Raw genomic sequence first — 16,187 nt, 5'->3', positions numbered from 1 at the left:
ACTGCCTACATTAAAGTTAGAGGAAACTTGTTATTACTGAGTGTTGTGCTGGTTGAATCAGTGCACGCATCTAAGTTTTTGACCTTGAGGTAAAAATACCATCTCGAGCCAGCAGGTAGCGTGGTGGTTGAGGCGCTGGACTCCCATATGGCCGACCGCGATTCAAGTCCCCAGTCTGGCAGCTTTTTTCTCACTTTCTCTCTGTCTCTCTTTGGTCAGCACACATGCCCTACAGCAAAAAGAAAATTTTTAATAATAATAATAAATTAAATTAAATAAATTTAAAAAATAAAAAGCTTCTGAAGAAAAATACTGAGCTGGCCCGTGGCCTGGTGGTGAAGGCCCTGGACTCCCACGCGGCCAGCCACAGCTTGAGTCCCGAACCCAAGAGCTTGCTTTCTCATATCCCTTCTTTCTCCCTCTCTATCTCTGCCTTGCTCTGGTCAGATTAAAAAATAACAATAAATAAATGAAATGAAATGAATTATTTAAAAGAAAAATGCCATCTCTTACCTAAGGCTAGGTATTGTCTTACCCTCTGTAGCTTTTTCTCCCCTGGCTTCTTACCAGGTCCCCCTCCACGTGCTAACCCTTCCCATTCTTCCTGCACACTGAGGGCCCCGTAACTGCTACTTCTACCATGGAGGACAGTTTCAGGCCAAGGCTACGTGTCGGCTCCAACAAGAACGTGTTCCCTTGCTCCCCCGGCCCCCACGCTGGAATCCCTGGTGCCATCTGAAGCCACCACACACTTGCCTTGACTCATGTTCTCTGCGTGGAATGCTCTTCTCCCACTGTCCACACCCTCCAGCTTCCCTTCGTTGAATAAAGAAGTTCTCCACTCAGGTATCTTACTGGTAAGGCCCCTCTGCCTTCCCTGTCCCAAACTGCAAAGCATGCTCCTCTACAAACACACTTTCTGAGTCCCTGAACTAACTTCCCTTGTCTTTGGGAGATGCCGCACCCACATGCACAGTTCTGATCGTTCACTTTGTCTCTCTGACATGACGTGGGGGCCATGACTGTCCGTTATCTCTGGTGCCCACTGCCATAACAGAGCTGAGAACACGAGAGGTGCTAAGCACTCCGCCAATGAATCCACGTCCTACCACAACTGCCCTTCTTCCTAAGACGCCACACGCCTTCTCAGAGACGCCACATGCCTCAACTCTCCTCCAGTGTCTGTGGCGTCACATCTCGGTTTTCTACTCCTCCGTCTCCAGCTCTGACAGCAGTCCCGCTCAGACACCTTCAGGACGGTCTCTGCCGCCCCGTCTCTCTACTGCGAGATCACTCCTGCTAGATCGCTTTGCTCGATCTCTCCACTGTGCCTAGTGATCAGCTCCAAGCGTTAAGCACGGTTATGATTTTATTCTCCTGAGCACCTAGCTCGCCTTCTGCAAATACAGCCAATGTGCTCATCGGAAGGTCGCTGTTCTGCTGGGACTGCTGTCCACGGCATCCTCTCAAACCCGCAGAGTCTCGAACTTACGTCAGCTTCTGGAGTCTGCACCGTGGACTTCTCAGGGCGTGACAGAGACTCCTCATGGACGCGGGGTTTAGCTTGCTGTTGCTCAGGTCGAGCTCGCTCACGCTCCTGTTGGCACCAAACGCAGAGCAAAGCTCCTCCCACTGGTGCATGGAGTCGATTCTGCCTGCCCTACCGAAGGGGGAAGGGAGAGGACTGGTGAGAAAATCACCCTCAACCAACACCCGGAATGTGGCCTACAGGAGGCGAAAAGATACCCTAAGAAAAGGTGTTGGGCTTCACTCGCGCTCTGGACATGGGGACACGCAAGGCAAAAGTCTGCTCAAAATGCAGCATGGCCTGTTTCTGAAACCCTCATAAACTCTTTAGACGCAAGAGTCATTAAGTTCAGACTAAGAGCTCTGCCCCTTAGGGCAAAAACCAATCTCCATAGATAATAAAATTTCTCTTGTAGAATTTTGTGATGATTGAAAACAATTCATGCAAATATTTAGGATTTAGAATGATTAGAATTTTCAAATGATTAGAATTTCCGTAAGGCAGCAATGTTAGCGCCCTGGAGGGCTGGCCCTGTTGTCTAACAGCTGAGGGAGCCAGATCCCACGTGGCCAATCACGGTTCAAATTCCAGCCCCGGGAGCTTGAAACACACACGCTGGGGAGTGTGTGCACATGCCCCAAGTCCCACAAGGGTGGAGGAGAAGAGATGGCAGTGTCCACATGCCACTGGGGGGTGCTCTCTCCCTCTGTCTCTCTCTCTCTGTCTTCCTGTCTCCATCTCTGTATCCATCCCTCTACCTCTCCATCTGTCTCTCCATCTCTCTGTCTCTCTGTCTCTTTCTCTCTCTGGCAAGTACACACGCTTTCTAGCAAAGATAGAAGAGGAGGAGGAGGAACGGGTTTCTGTAACTCACTCTGCGGTTTCCACATCAGAAACCCTTTGAAAAATGGGACCGCTGACCGAGAGCCTCAGCTTGTTCAGCCTCCCACAGTGCTTCAGGCAAAACGCAGAGACACGGAGTTCCATGTTCCCAGAAAGATCGAGGTCAGCTTCAAAAATGTGGCCCAACATCATCTTTACGAAGTCTTCCTCCTGAGTCTCGTGGAGGCAGTGAAAGAACTGTAGGACATCGAACGGGACCGAGACCATCTCCGGTTCATGCAGCTCTTCTTCCCACTCTAGTAAGTCCTCCATTATCTGCAGAGACACCTTACAATGCAAAGTACCCTCCAGTTTTCTTGCTAGGTCTTGATTTAAAAGACCAAAGAGGAGACGAACCATTGGAGTCCAATAGATGCTTCTGTTAACCAGAACAGAGCTGAGCACTGTCTTCATCTCCTGGTACTTCGTGGAGTGGCCCAGAGAGCCTTCAGTTCCCTCTAGCACGTAGAACATGGCTGCAAAAAACTCCTGGAAGCTCGCGTGAGTGAAAGTGACACAATCTTCGCAGTCACTGACCTTCTGAAGAATGCTGAACTTGAAGAGAGAGTCGAGGAAAGGTGCTTCCAGGCACCGATACCGGCTGTCCTCTTTTCCAAACGTGAAGGCTGCATTCCACATCCCCTCCGCAGCCAGAGCACAGAGGGCCCTCCACTGCCTGGGCCAGCTCCGATCTGCCCAACTCACCTCTGCCACTGAGAACAAGCTGGAGACGAAGCAAGCATACAGACTGGTGGTGGTCCGGGCGACCAGCTGGAGGTCGCGTCTCGCCTTCTGCTGCTTCAGGCTGGAACACACGGCCCAGCACATCATGGGCTCCCGGCCCAGCACATCATGGGGGGACACCAGGAATTAAAGAGAGTTTCGTTTTTTCTTATCCAATGCAAGATTTTCCTGGCTTCTTTCTGGTCACTGAAGTACCTGATGAAATACTCCTCCTGGTCTTTGTCTGTGAACCCTACAATTTGTACACAGCATGGATTCACCAACAAGCCCTTAAGATGGTTTGTACTCAAGATCCTGGTTGTTATCAGCAAAGTGGCAAAGGGAACCAAGTGCTTCTTCAACAGACTGAATAGGATTTTGTTCACGGGGAGCTTCTGGTACCAGTCGGTGCATGGTGGGCTGTCAGATGCCTCCGGTATGCTCATTTCCTCAAAGCCGTCAACAATGAACAGGAGCCTCTCAGGCCGAGACATGAATTCTTCAATGGGGGCCTGAGAGTTGGGCCAGTCCCAAGAAAGCAGCTCAGCAAAGCTGGTTTCCGTCACGCCTCTCATTGCGTGGCAGCTGAGGTAGAAAACGTAGGAGAACTTGTGCTCAAAGAGCAAGCCACACGCCCAGTGCAGCATGGCCTTCACTGCCAGGGTGGTCTTCCCAACCCCCGCCCTCCCTTCCAGGACTATCGTCTGGGCCTGGGTTCCAGTTCTGTTGGGATCCAGGAGGTTCTGCAGTTCTTCGTGTTCCTGTTCGGTCATGTTACGGACATAGATATGGTCCTCGGGCCAGGAGGTGTTGTCCCACATCGCCAATATTTTAGCCTTCATCCTCTCTCTGTGGCCTAAAACATAAGCGAGGCAAAAGAAGCAAACGAAAACACACATAACGACAGTCAGAACGCGTTTCCGAATTAAAACCATCAAGTACCAAAAGCCCCATAAAGTCTTCCATGAGGCAGGCCCGGCCTGCCGAGGTCTTCCTTTGGGGCTGCGTGGTTGAAAGTAGCAAAAGGTAGAGGACACTAAACAAGGGGCTGTCGGGAACGTCGTGACATATTTTTCCGTTTTTCTATGCAAAAACGCACTGACCTTCCCCGTGACCCAATAGTTTGGTGATATTACAAATAAGAAATACAGAAGGAGGGACCAGCAGTTAGCGTCATGGCTATGTCGCCGGACTCCCACGTAGTCGACCGCGGTTCACGTCCCGGACCCGGTGGCTTAAACTCATGCCAGGCGCGTGTGCGTGCATGCCCAAGATCCCGAGAGGAGAATGGAGGAGAAGGGATTGCGGCGTGGCCATCCCCCCTGGGGGGTGATTTCTCGCTTTCTGTCTCTATGTCTCTCTCTGTCTGTCTGGCGAGCGCACGCGCCCTATAGCAAAAACCTCTCCAAAATAAAAAAAAAAGAAATACAGAAGGAGACACGCAAGATTGAGAACGTCTTCAGAAAGGGCAGAAGGATCCGTGGTGGCGTCTGCACTGAGGGCTGCACTTGAATCAGAAGAAGTCGGGCTATGACTTCGGGGTGGGGGTGGGTACACATGACAGGAGCCCGAACATTCCAGAGCACAGTGACCAGGGCTCCTAGCAGGTGCCTCCACTGCGGGAGGGGCTGGTCACGGTATCTGTGTTCTGAACACCAAGAAAGAGAAGCCGTAACTTGCATGCTTAAAGTTCACTCTTCTGTGGAGAATGGGCTATGGGACATCAGCTAAATAAAGGAAGCAGTGGGACCAGCAGTTAGCGTAATGGCTATGTCACTGGACTCCCACGTAGCTGACCACGGTTCGAGTCCCGGACCCGGTGGCTTAAACTCATGCCAGGCACGTGTGCATGCGTGCCCAAGATCCCGAGAGGAGAATGGAGGAGAAGGGATTGCGGCGTGACCATCCCCCCAGGGGGTGATTTCTCGCTTTCTATCTCTCTGTCTCTCTCTGTCTGTCTGGCGAGCACACGTGCCCTACAGCAAAAACCTCTCCAAAAAAAAGAAAGAAAGAAAGAAAGGAGGCAGTGACCAGGTAGGAAGCTACAGCTGTCAGCCGAGAGCCAAGAGCGAGTAACCCAGAATGGACAGGAGAAGCAAAACTGGCGGCAGCCACCACCCGACCCTCCACCTCCAGGATTCAACTTGCTGAGCTCCCACGTGTGGGCGAGGCCAGGCGGTGTCTGTCTTTCTGTGCCCGGCCTCTGTCACTGGCATAGCGTCCTCCGGGTTCACCTGCGCTGTCACAGACGACAGGGTCACCTTCTTTCTCTAAGGCTGCAAAGGGCTCCATGGTGTGAGTCAGCCGCCCTGCCTTTATCTCTGCATTCACGGACGGACGTGCAGGTGGGTCCGACCCCCTGGCTACTGTGACTAGTGCGGGCGACGTGGGCATGCAGGTGTCTCTTCGACACACTGATGTTACACTGAGAAAATGAGCCAGGCACAGAAGACAAATGCCATGTGACCTCAGACCCGGACGCAGAGAGCAGGCCGGTGTCCGGCAGAGCCAGGCAGGAGTGAGGAGGAGCAGGGCGGTGAGGAGACAGTAGTCAGAGTACAGACAGAGGGACAAATTCTGTCAGCCTACTGCACAGCCTGTGGCTGCCGTTAGTAACGTACAGTTTAAAAGTGCTCGGAAAATGCACTGTAAACGTTCTCACCACACACTCGAGAACAGTAAGTATGTCCACTGCTGGACGTGCTGACCGGGCTGCTGAATCATCCCAGGCTGTACACAAGCATGACGCTACAGGGTGCCCATAACACATACCATTCTTGTCCGTCGACCGGAAATCAAATAAGAAATTGTAAAGGGCTTAGGGTACATATTGATGGCTGAACCGGCAGGAGCACTCATTCATAACAAGGGCGGGAATTATTAAGGAAACTAGAGTCGTATGTGCTTCACATGCATCCCAGGTTCTTGGTCTGAGTAGTGGGGTGGCTGACGATTCCACCCCCCTGGAGCAGAGGGTGTGTGTGTGTGTGCGTGTGTGTGTGTGTGCGTGTGTGTGTGTATGTGTGCGTGTGTCTGCATCCCCTCTCACACCTCTGTGTGTGTGTGTGCATGTGTGTGTGTGTCTGCATCCCCTCTCACACCTTACTAATAATGAGTAGGGATCAAATGTATGCCTTCGGATTTTCATAAGTTGTGATCTTCAAGCTCAATCCCCTTCCCTACGAGTGCCAAACAATCAGGAAATCCGGAGTGTGAGTTCTTACGGGTATATGACATGTGCTGTGTCTTTCACTTTGCTCTGGCCAGGAAACACACCACTCAGGGAGCCAGAAACTGCTCCAAAGTCACAACAGATATTTAAGCGATATTAGAGTGATTAAAAGGCGATGCGTTAGGGGAGTGAATTTTATAGGTTTGACATTTAAATACGAATAGACTGCATAATATGTTTCATAGAAAGTGTGACAGAAAGCTAAAGAGATCTTACACATTGTTTTAAAGATGAAAGGATGGGTTTTTAAAAAGGAAGAAGATTAGACGAGACACAAAACACCTAGTTACAGCCCAGAATGACAACTTGGTCAACAGCAAACTGCACCTCGGTGATGGAAGACACAGCCGATGGCCGGTCTGGGTCCCTGGGTGTGCCTTTGCACACGATCTGACAGAGTGTGTCCGGGGTGGGGGAGGGACCCAAAAAGGGGACTGCAATGTGATGAGAGGGTCAAGGGTCTCGGTCTCTCCCTCAAGGATCTCTCTTTCTCTCTCATGCAAATACTTGTGCTCTCTGTCATCAAAATAAACTTTTTTAAAAACCCACCTCAGGGGATCAGCACTTGGCGTAATGTCTATGTCGCTGGACTCCCATGTAGTCGACCACGGTTCGTGTCCTGGATCCGGTGGCTTAAAACTCACACCAGGCGCGTGTGCGTGCGTGCCCAAGATCCTGAGAGGAGAATGGAGGAGAAGGGATTGCAGCATGGCCATCCCCCCGCGGGTTGATTTCTCGCTTTCTATCTCTCTGTCTCTGTCTGTCTGGCAAGCGCAAGCACCCTATAGCAAAAAAAAAAACTCTCCAAAAAAGGAAAAAAAAAAAACAAACCACCTCGGTAGAGGTTAAGGAAAAGAGAATATGGAATGAATGACAAATGCTGGAGAAATGACTTGAAAAAACCTAAGAGGTGGAGGGTGCGTGTCTCTAAATTGAAAGGGCCATATGGTATCTACCCCGGTTAAAAGATGAAGCCCAGAACTGGTCACATCATTAGGTCATCTTAGGTCAGAGGTGGGGACCCTCAACGTTACACATAATCAGACTTACGGATACTGGGTACCGAGGACCAGAAACACGGAGGGGCACCCACTGTCAACCTGGAATGCTGTGCTCAAACCAGTTACCAAATGGGGGAGAATTAGAGGGATCATTTCTTTTCTTTTTTTTTTTTTTTGGAGAGGTTTTTTTGCTATAGGGCACGTGAGCTCACCACACAGAGAGACAGAAAGTGAAAAATCACCCCCCCGGGGGGATGGCCACGCCGCAATCCCTTCTCCTCCATTCTCCTCTCGGGATCTTGGGCACGCACGCACACGCGCCTGGCGTGAGTTTAAGCCACCGGGTCCGGGACACGAACCGCAGTCGACTACGTGGGAGTCCAGCGACATAGCCGTTATGCTAACTGCTGGTTCCAAGGAATCATTTCTTTTAAACTTTCCAGAGAGTATGTGTGCTCACCAGCGACAGAGGCAGAGAGCGAGAGGAAGAAAGCACCCCCACGGGGGCATGGTCACACTGCACTCCCTCCTCCTCCATTTCTGTATCCTGCCAGGATTTGCACATGCACACAGATGTTGTGGCATGTTTTTCTGGCCACTCAGTCCAGGGTTGGAACACGTATGATCTAGTTCCCTTAACTACTAGACCACAAACCAACCCAAGCGAAATTTTAATTGACGTCTCTAAAATACCAAATGGGGCCAGCCCTGCCACAGCAGTTAGGCCCTGTACCCTGGGAGCCAGATCCTATGTAGTCAACTGTGGTTCGAACACTGGCCCTAATGGCTTGAAAAACATGCCAGACACATGCATGTGCATGCCCCAAATCCGGACAGGTGGCTCAAGGGAGGAAAAAGGCTTCCAGTATGACCATACCCCATGGGGAAGGGGTGCTTCCTCCCTCTCTCCCTGTCTGTCTCCCTCTCCCTCCCTGTCCGTCTCTCTCCCTGTCCGTCTCCCCCTCTCTCCCTGTCCGTCTCCCCCTCTCTCCCTGTCCGTCTCCCTCTCTCCCTCTCCGTCTCCCTCCCTCCCTGTCCGTCTCCCCCTCTCTCCCTGTCCATCTCCCCCTCCCTCCCTGTCCGTCTCCCTCCCTCCCTCCCTGTCCGTCTCCCTCCCTCCCTGTCCGTCTCTCTCTCCCCCTGTCTGTCTCCCTCCCTCCCTGTCTGTCTCCCCCTCTCTTTTTAAAGCCCTACCTCATGTGGACCTTTCTCGGAAGTTAGCAGAGAACGGGCCCCAGGAGCAGGGGTGAGCGAGCAGACTGCACGGCAGCAATGGGGGACAGGGCCGAGCGCGGTCTGGTTCCCTGGGTTGGCCTGAAAGCGTGTGTGCCTTTGCCCCGATCTTAGAGTGTGGGGGTGTGGGGGTGCTGCAGAAAGGGAAAAGAGAAAGGCAACTGGGGGGGAAGAGAGGCCACCGTTGGCAGAAGTGGGAATTCAAGAGTGAATAGCAAGGTTGAGAGCTACGATACACACAGGAGGGCGTGAGGCCTCGAGAGACCGTCTAGAAGCAATGGGAGGGAAGTGGGGGGCTCCTGGGTGTCTTTTTAATTGCATCGTAGTTCCCGAAGAATTGGAGATCGCGTAGTAATAATTACTAGAAAGGTGAATTAAAAGCAGTTTTTAAAGAAGATTTTGCCACAGGCCATGTGCACTTGCCAGAGAGAGACAGTGAGAGGGAAAGTGAGGAAGCAGCCCCCGGGGGTGGCCACGCCACAGACCCTTCTCCTGGGACCTTGGGCATGCACTCTCACATGCTCAGCGTGATTCTGAAGCCACCGAGTCTGGGACTCAAACCGCATTTGGCCATGTGGGAGTCCAGCAATGTAAGTGCTATGCTAGCTGCTGGGCCCCAAAAAGCAATTTTTAATTCCAACAAAACCAAGAGATTGCTCCCCCAGGAAAGGCATGTGTGTTAGACTGAATGATGGCTCCCTGAGACAAGAGGCCACAGGTTATAGAAAATGTGTATTACGGGAAACCGTGCATGAATGTCAAGCTTCTCCGCACTAAAATAAACCAGACTCTAATTCCACTTTTCCAAAAGCTTCGTGAGGCCCCTAAATCCATGCCCTAATCTGTGAATACTTCCTGGCGTGGCAAAAGCTGTGGCAGGAAAGGATCTTGAGAAGGGGCGCCATCTCGGATCACCAGGTGGGCCCTGTGCACCGTCACATGTGTCCTTGCGAGCGATGGACAGACACGCAGAGCAGACACAGGAGGCAGCAACGGCGACAGACACGGAGGCTGCAGCGACGTGGACAAAGCCGGCAGACGACAGCGGTGGATCAGCTCCTCAGATCCACGCAGAGAATGTGGCCCTGCTGAAACCGTGACCTAAGGCTGTTGACTTAGAGTATCTGAAAGCTACCCGGTTCACAGTACGATCCGGTTACTTTAAAAAGTGGTTCAGCAATAATCTCAGAGTGTTACATGACTCGGCGCGGGTTTAGCCCATGACACTGGACACTAACTCTCACACACACAGTAACTTTATGGGAAGACAGAGGGAGACAACCTACCGTGGCAAACGGTCATACTCAAACGGCTATGAAACAGCTCAGCACTTAGCGCTCCAGGTGCAGATACCAAAGGGGGCTGCCAGGGCTGGCGGGCGGTGGCCCTCCGACTCCCTGGGGACTTGACACAGGTGCACGTATTTCCTTAATGAAGCTGAACTCAATATTAAATGTACCGTTTTGTCAACGTGAACATCTCTTTGGGGGCCATGGTACAGAAACCTATCACTTAACCTGTCATCTAACCAACCACTTGACCTACCGATCACTTAGCCAGGTTAACAGGGAACCCAAATACCTATGAACGAAGTTACAAGGTCCAGAAATAGACTCCGGGGCCTAAGAACTTAGGCTGAGATCAGAGGATGCCCGGTTTATGCTAAATTACAATATCTTTCAACAGCAGTCCTGGAGGAACTAGCGGGGGAAGAGTCTTTACCTTCTCGAGTATGATCAATTCAAGAAAATTCAGAGTTGGGAGGCAAATGTGGACCCGGTGAGTGAGCGCCATCTGCACATGAGTGTCCTGAGTGAGTGCACAAACCTGCTGCTTCTTCTGACACCTCTGGGTCTCCTTGCTTCGGATCTTGGGGCCCCTGGGCCTGCACAGTCCCTGAAATAAACAGCGATAAGGGGATATTTACACGCCCCAGGCTGAGAATGGACAATGGAGACTCCCAGTAGAACCAACTCTTCTTGACAAACTTAGCATTGACAAGACTGAAGGAGACAGATGCCCAAGCTCCGTCACCCACTAAAGATACGACACGGCAAGTGAAATAAGCCAGGCATGGAAAGAAACACCACATGTTCTTTCTTTTTTCTTTTTTTTTTTTTGGGGGGGAGAGGTTTTTCGCTATAGGGCGCATGCGCTCGCCAGACAGAGAGAGACATAGAGACAGAAAGCGAGAAATCACTCGCCAGGGGGGATGGCCACGCCGCAATCCCTTCTCCTCCATTCTCCTCTCGGGATCTTGGGCATGCACGCACACGGCGTGAGTTTTAAGCCACCAGGTCCGGAACACGAACCGCGGTCGACTACGTGGTAGTCCAGCAACATAGCCATTACGCTAACTGCTGGTCCCAACCACATGTTCTTAATCTGTGGAACGTGGAAAGATGACAGGAGGGAGCTGGAGAATGACTCCTAGAAGTGGGAGGGGAGGGGAAGGAGGATAGAGTAATCTGGTTCAAACAAATAAAATGATGGGACCAGCAGATGGCATAACGGTTACATCGCTGGACTCCCACATGGCTGCCTACGGTTCAAGGCCTAGACCCAGAGGCTTGAAACACGCCAGGCACATGTGCATGCATGCCCAAATTTCCAAGAGGAGAACAGAGAAGGGATTGGAGCATGTCCATCCCCCCTGCAGAGGGATGTGATGGTTCAAACAAATAAAATGATGGGACCAGCAGATGGCATAACGGTTACATCGCTGGACTCCCACATGGCTGCCTACGGTTCAAGGCCTAGACCCAGAGGCTTGAAACACGCCAGGCACATGTGCATGCATGCCCAAATTTCCAAGAGGAGAACAGAGAAGGGATTGGAGCATGTCCATCCCCCCTGCAGAGGGATGTGATTCCTTGCGTTGTCTCTGTCTCTTCGGCAAGCACACATGCCCTATAGCAAAAATCTCTCAAAAAATACACCAGCACTTGGTGTAATGGCTATGTCGCTGGACTCCCATGTAGCTGACCGCAGTTCAAGTCCCAAACTCAGTGGCTTAAACTCAGGCCAGGCACGTGTGCGTGCGTGCGTGCCCAAGATCCCGAGAGGAGAATGGAGGAGAAGGGATTGCAGCATGGTCATCCCCTTGGGGGTGATTTCTCACTTTCTGTCTCTCTGTCTTCCTCTGTCTTTCTGGCAAGCGCAAGCGCCCTATAGCAAAAACCTCTCAAAAAAAAAAAAGATACTTTTTACTTATTAGGGCTCTAGAATAAAATGCGAGTTACTCACACCAGCATCGTTTGTTACTGATACTCTGAGCTAGTTAGTGCAGCTTCTCATCGTGTTGTGGTTGGTCTCATATAGGTCGCGTTTATTTTTTCCCTTCTAATAAGAGGAAACAAGACCTAAGTTCTTTTCCTTGTGGAGTTTGTATTATAATAGCCCTTAGCGTAAACTCGCTGTGGGAGAGGAGCATAGCTCCAGCATTTTGGACCGCTGTCAGCTGAGATGGTACTGGGTTAGGTTACATCTGGTTAATGTCCTGGGAAAATCACTTTTTATAGTGATGGCCTTCCAAGTGGTTTTAAAATTTATCCTTCTATTGAAGTTTTTAGGTCAATTATATCTATTGACTAAATTTACAAATAAACTTGTTTACCCAACTTTAAAAAAAAAAAGATAACTAGCAACCTGGAACAACTACATAAAAATCCAGACGCAAACTCCTTGCTCCCTTGGACACCAGACAGCCTTCCCTTCTCCCTTTATTTTTTTTTAATAATTATTTACTTACTATCATTATTTTTAAATTTTGACCAGCGACAGACAGAGAGGAGAGAGGGAGGGAGAGAGAGAGAGAGAGAGCGCCACCAGGTCCGGGACTTGAACTGCCGTCGACCATGTGGGAGTCCAGCACCCTTAACCACCACGCCACCGACCATCCCCTCCCTTCTCCTTGAAGACTCACTCACCTGCCATCTCTGCCCTAACTTTCTCCCAGAGTGAAGTGAGGTTCATGCTCTTGAAGATGCTGAGGGCCACCTCCCATGCCTGCCGTTCTGAGAAGTGTTCTCCCAAAAGCAGGTACAGGTTCAAGGGGTCAGCTGCTTTCACGTCTGCCCAGGGGAGGGGCCGGGAGTTCTCGAGCAGCAGCTGCTGAGACTGGAGGCCGAGCTTGAATTCCTCCAGCTGATGCTGGTCCAGGGCCACCAGGTGAGACAGAAGCCCATCGCGGGGAAGCGTCTTCACAGAGGCAGTCAGAGAGAGGCTCATCCTGCCAGAGGGTTCGCCTCAGCAGCGAGCTCTTACATCCACAGAACAAAAGGACCTGCAAGACAGAGGTGGGGGACGGACCGTCACCTCCCTGAAACTCTGTCTCCCCAGTGATGTGCTTAGTTCTCACAGCACGTCCTGCGTCCTGTGCTTGTGAGCTCATTTGTCTCCGCAAAGACATAAACGCCATTTGGACAGACTCCGCTGTCTCGTTCTCAGCTGCGTCGAACAGTGGCAGGCACATACGAGGCGCTTCACTGTCAACGATGCTAAGTATTTACTCTACTCCATAGTTTCTTTAAGTTTAAAAAAATGTTTATTCCCACTAGAGAGCATGTGTGTGGATGAGAAGGAGAGAGAGAGGGAGCTCAGAGGCAGAGACCCTTGTCAGGGCCACGTCATGCCATGACCCCCTCTCCCTATTCCCCACTTCCCAGCTCATCAGGACCTTGGCCACATACACCCAGCTTGTCTCCAAGCTGACCTGGGAACCTGCAGCCATAGTCAGCCTGTGGCTTCCAACCCTGCAGTTCACCTGCTACCTGGGAACCTGCACCCATAGTCAGCCTGTGGCTTCCAACCCTGCAGTTTAACTGCTACCAAGTGCACCTCCAGGCTGGGCCTATACCATGAATTTTTACCTTCATTTAATGACCCAAACAACCAGGGAATGAGAACATTTATGATCTTCATTTGATAGAACTGACAGCAAAATGACATGTGTAAAAAAAAAAAAGGAAAACACTACCAACCTAGATTCTGTCTAGTGAAAATGTCTTTCAAATATGAATGCAAAATAAAGATGTCTTCAATGTTAAAATTACCAAATTCTTTGTCAGAAAATGTATATACCAAAAGATAACAAAGGAGGGGCCAGCAGGTGGCGTGGTGGTTAAGGGTGCTGGACTTCCACATAGCCAACAATGGTTCGAGTCCCAGACCTGGTGGCTTGCTTTCTCACTTTCCTTCTCTCTCTCTCTCTCTCTCTCTCTCTGTCTCTCTCTGGTCAAATTAAAATAAATAAATAAAGTTAAATAAAATAATTCTTAAAAAAAAAGATAACTAAGGAGCAGGGAAACAGAAACGTGGGAAAATGTGAAAGGATGACGACTCACCATCCTGGGAATTTATGACAGACAGAAAAACAGAACAGTAACACAAAGGGTAAGGAAAACACATGCCCTTAAGCCAAGGGTGAGCTTGAAATGTCTAGGATAACCGTCACACAAATAAAAAAGATTTCAAAGCATAAGGAAAAAGTTAAGGAAGGGGCTGGATGGTGGTGCAGCACAGCAAGACTGCTCTGAGACCGACCCCACGGGAGCCCCCCCTGAGCACACTGGCCACACACACGCCCAGGATCCAACCGGCCGCGGATGGACCGCAGTGTCAGGACACCCTGAGGGCTTCTGCCTCTGTCAGTCATGGAAGAAATTCATAAACTTTCTTAAAGGTTCGGGGAAGAAAAACCAAACCGAGAGGCAGAGGTGCCTGTGTCCTGTGCTCCCAGCTCTGCTGGAGCTCGACCTTCCCAGGCTCGGTACTGACGGACTGAGGTTACAGCAGACTTCAGCCAATAAGGAGGGGCACCTGTGATGAGCAGGCGCTTTAAGAACGGAGCCCACAGAGGGTCTTGGATGACACAGGAAGCGGAGCTGGCCAGAGGGAATAGTAGAACTGGGTGAGGGGGTAGGGACCCCTACAAGCAGCGAGTACCCCCCCCCCCCCCAGTGAGAGAATACAAGGAGAGAAATTCTGCTAGAAAGGCTCAAAGAATTGCGGGACCGGGAACAGCAGTTAGCATAATGGCTTTGTCGCTGGGCTCCCACGTAGTCGACCGCGGTTCGCATCCTGGACCCGGTGGCTTAAACTCACACTGGGCACGTGTGCATGTGTGCCCAAGATCCCGAGAGGAGCATGGAGGAGAAGGGATTGCGGCGTGGCCATTCCCCCTGGGGGGTGATTTCTCGCTTTCTGTCTCTGTCTGGCGAGCGCACGCTCCCTATAGCAAAAACCTCTCCAAAGAAAAGAAAAAGAACCGCGGGACCCCCAGTCGGGGTAGGAAGCTCCTAGCAGAGAAGGCAGGGCGAGCAGCAGGCTCCTGCTCCTGTGGGGAGGCGGGCGGGACGGCGGAGGGAGGGTGCAGGAGGAAGGCGGGCGGAGCTCTCACCTACGACGGCGCGGCTTCCGCGTCCAGATTCCCGGACTCTGAAAACCTCAGACTCCGCCCCATCCGCAGCCTGTGATTGGCCCTCGGGCCCCTCGGCGTCCAATCAGGTCCTCTCCGGGCGTCCCAGGGCCTGGCTTTCTTCCCGGCCGCTCTCGCCTGCGCGGCGCCGGTAGGTAGAAGCCACCAGGATCCCAGCTGCCGCGGGGGCCCGCTGGTCCTTCTCCAGGCCTCATAATCACCGCCAGGAGGCAAAGGCCGGTCTTTAATTAAAACCCGGAACTGGGCCAGCAGATGGCACGGAGAGTAAGGCAGCTGGATCCCACATGACCTATTCGGTGGTTCAAGTCTCAGACCTGGCAGCTTGAAAATGACGCGGGGCGTGTGCATGTGTGCCCAAAATGCCAAGAGGGGAAAGTACGAGAAGGGACTGCAGCATGGCCGCCCCCAGGGGGTGATTCTCGCTGTCTCTCCCTGTCTCTCTCTGGCAAGTTCACGTGCCCTATAGGAAAAAAAAAAATCACAGACTTTGTGTGTTTAACTTACTAGATGGCCAACAAACTAAGTTTGACGTGTCTGGTTGGTGAATCTTTGAGGAAGGCTGGCGAGGGTGCGAAATGGTACAACCCTTTGGGGACAGATGTGCTGATGCCTACAGGAAAACGTTTTTCCTTTTTTTCTTTTAAGTGTTCTGCCACGTTTTTCTTTGAATTGGCATGATTATACACATTAATGGGGTAAATGTGTTTGCATGCACGGGGAGAAGGAGATCATCCACCGTACAGCAGCCCACACCAGTGTGTGATGGCGACGCCGGGTCTCCTAGCCCGCCAGTCTCAGAAACTTACACCACGGTCCGTTTCTACCACCGGCCTCTTGTAAGTTCGTTCATTCATTCATTCGCGTGGTCCACAGGTGCCTAGTGAGATGCAGAGGCGTGATTGGAAAAGCCTGATAAACACAGACTGCCCACAGCATCCGAGCTTCCGGCTCCATCTCCCTGAGGGAGAGCCCGGGACCGCGCTTTGGGAAGCACCGGGACGGAAGAAAACCTGGCTCAGCCTGCGTCCACACAGCCAGGCATTTCGCTTCTGCCCTGAGGGCTGGAGCGCATGCTACCCCAGGCCAATCAGCACAGCAGGGTCACCTGGTTCCCTCAGACCAGAAAACCTTCACCGGTCCCAGAACCGC

At 51.6% G+C, this 16,187-nt stretch overlaps 1 protein-coding gene across 1 annotated transcript in view; it reads right to left on the bottom strand.

The window, feature by feature from the left end:
• Positions 1-12,880, bottom strand: part of NLRP13 (NLR family pyrin domain containing 13) — a 23,059-nt gene extending 10,179 nt beyond the window's left edge. Inside the window, 6 exon segments of the mRNA XM_006166820.2 lie at positions 1,493-1,660; positions 2,403-3,247; positions 3,250-3,989; positions 4,770-4,781; positions 10,427-10,495; positions 12,529-12,880. Of these exon segments, the coding sequence (XP_006166882.2) occupies positions 1,493-1,660; positions 2,403-3,247; positions 3,250-3,989; positions 4,770-4,781; positions 10,427-10,495; positions 12,529-12,829 (2,135 nt within the window). The 5' untranslated portion in view covers positions 12,830-12,880.
• Between the last annotated feature and the right edge of the window lie 3,307 nt (positions 12,881-16,187).

The sequence above is a fragment of the Tupaia chinensis genome, unplaced genomic scaffold, assembly GCF_000334495.1.
Source record: "Tupaia chinensis unplaced genomic scaffold, TupChi_1.0 Scaffold144336_2, whole genome shotgun sequence".
Lineage (NCBI taxonomy): Eukaryota > Metazoa > Chordata > Mammalia > Scandentia > Tupaiidae > Tupaia > Tupaia belangeri.
The sequence above is the reverse complement of the archived record's forward strand: the minus strand, read 5'-3'. Positions and strand labels throughout refer to the sequence as shown.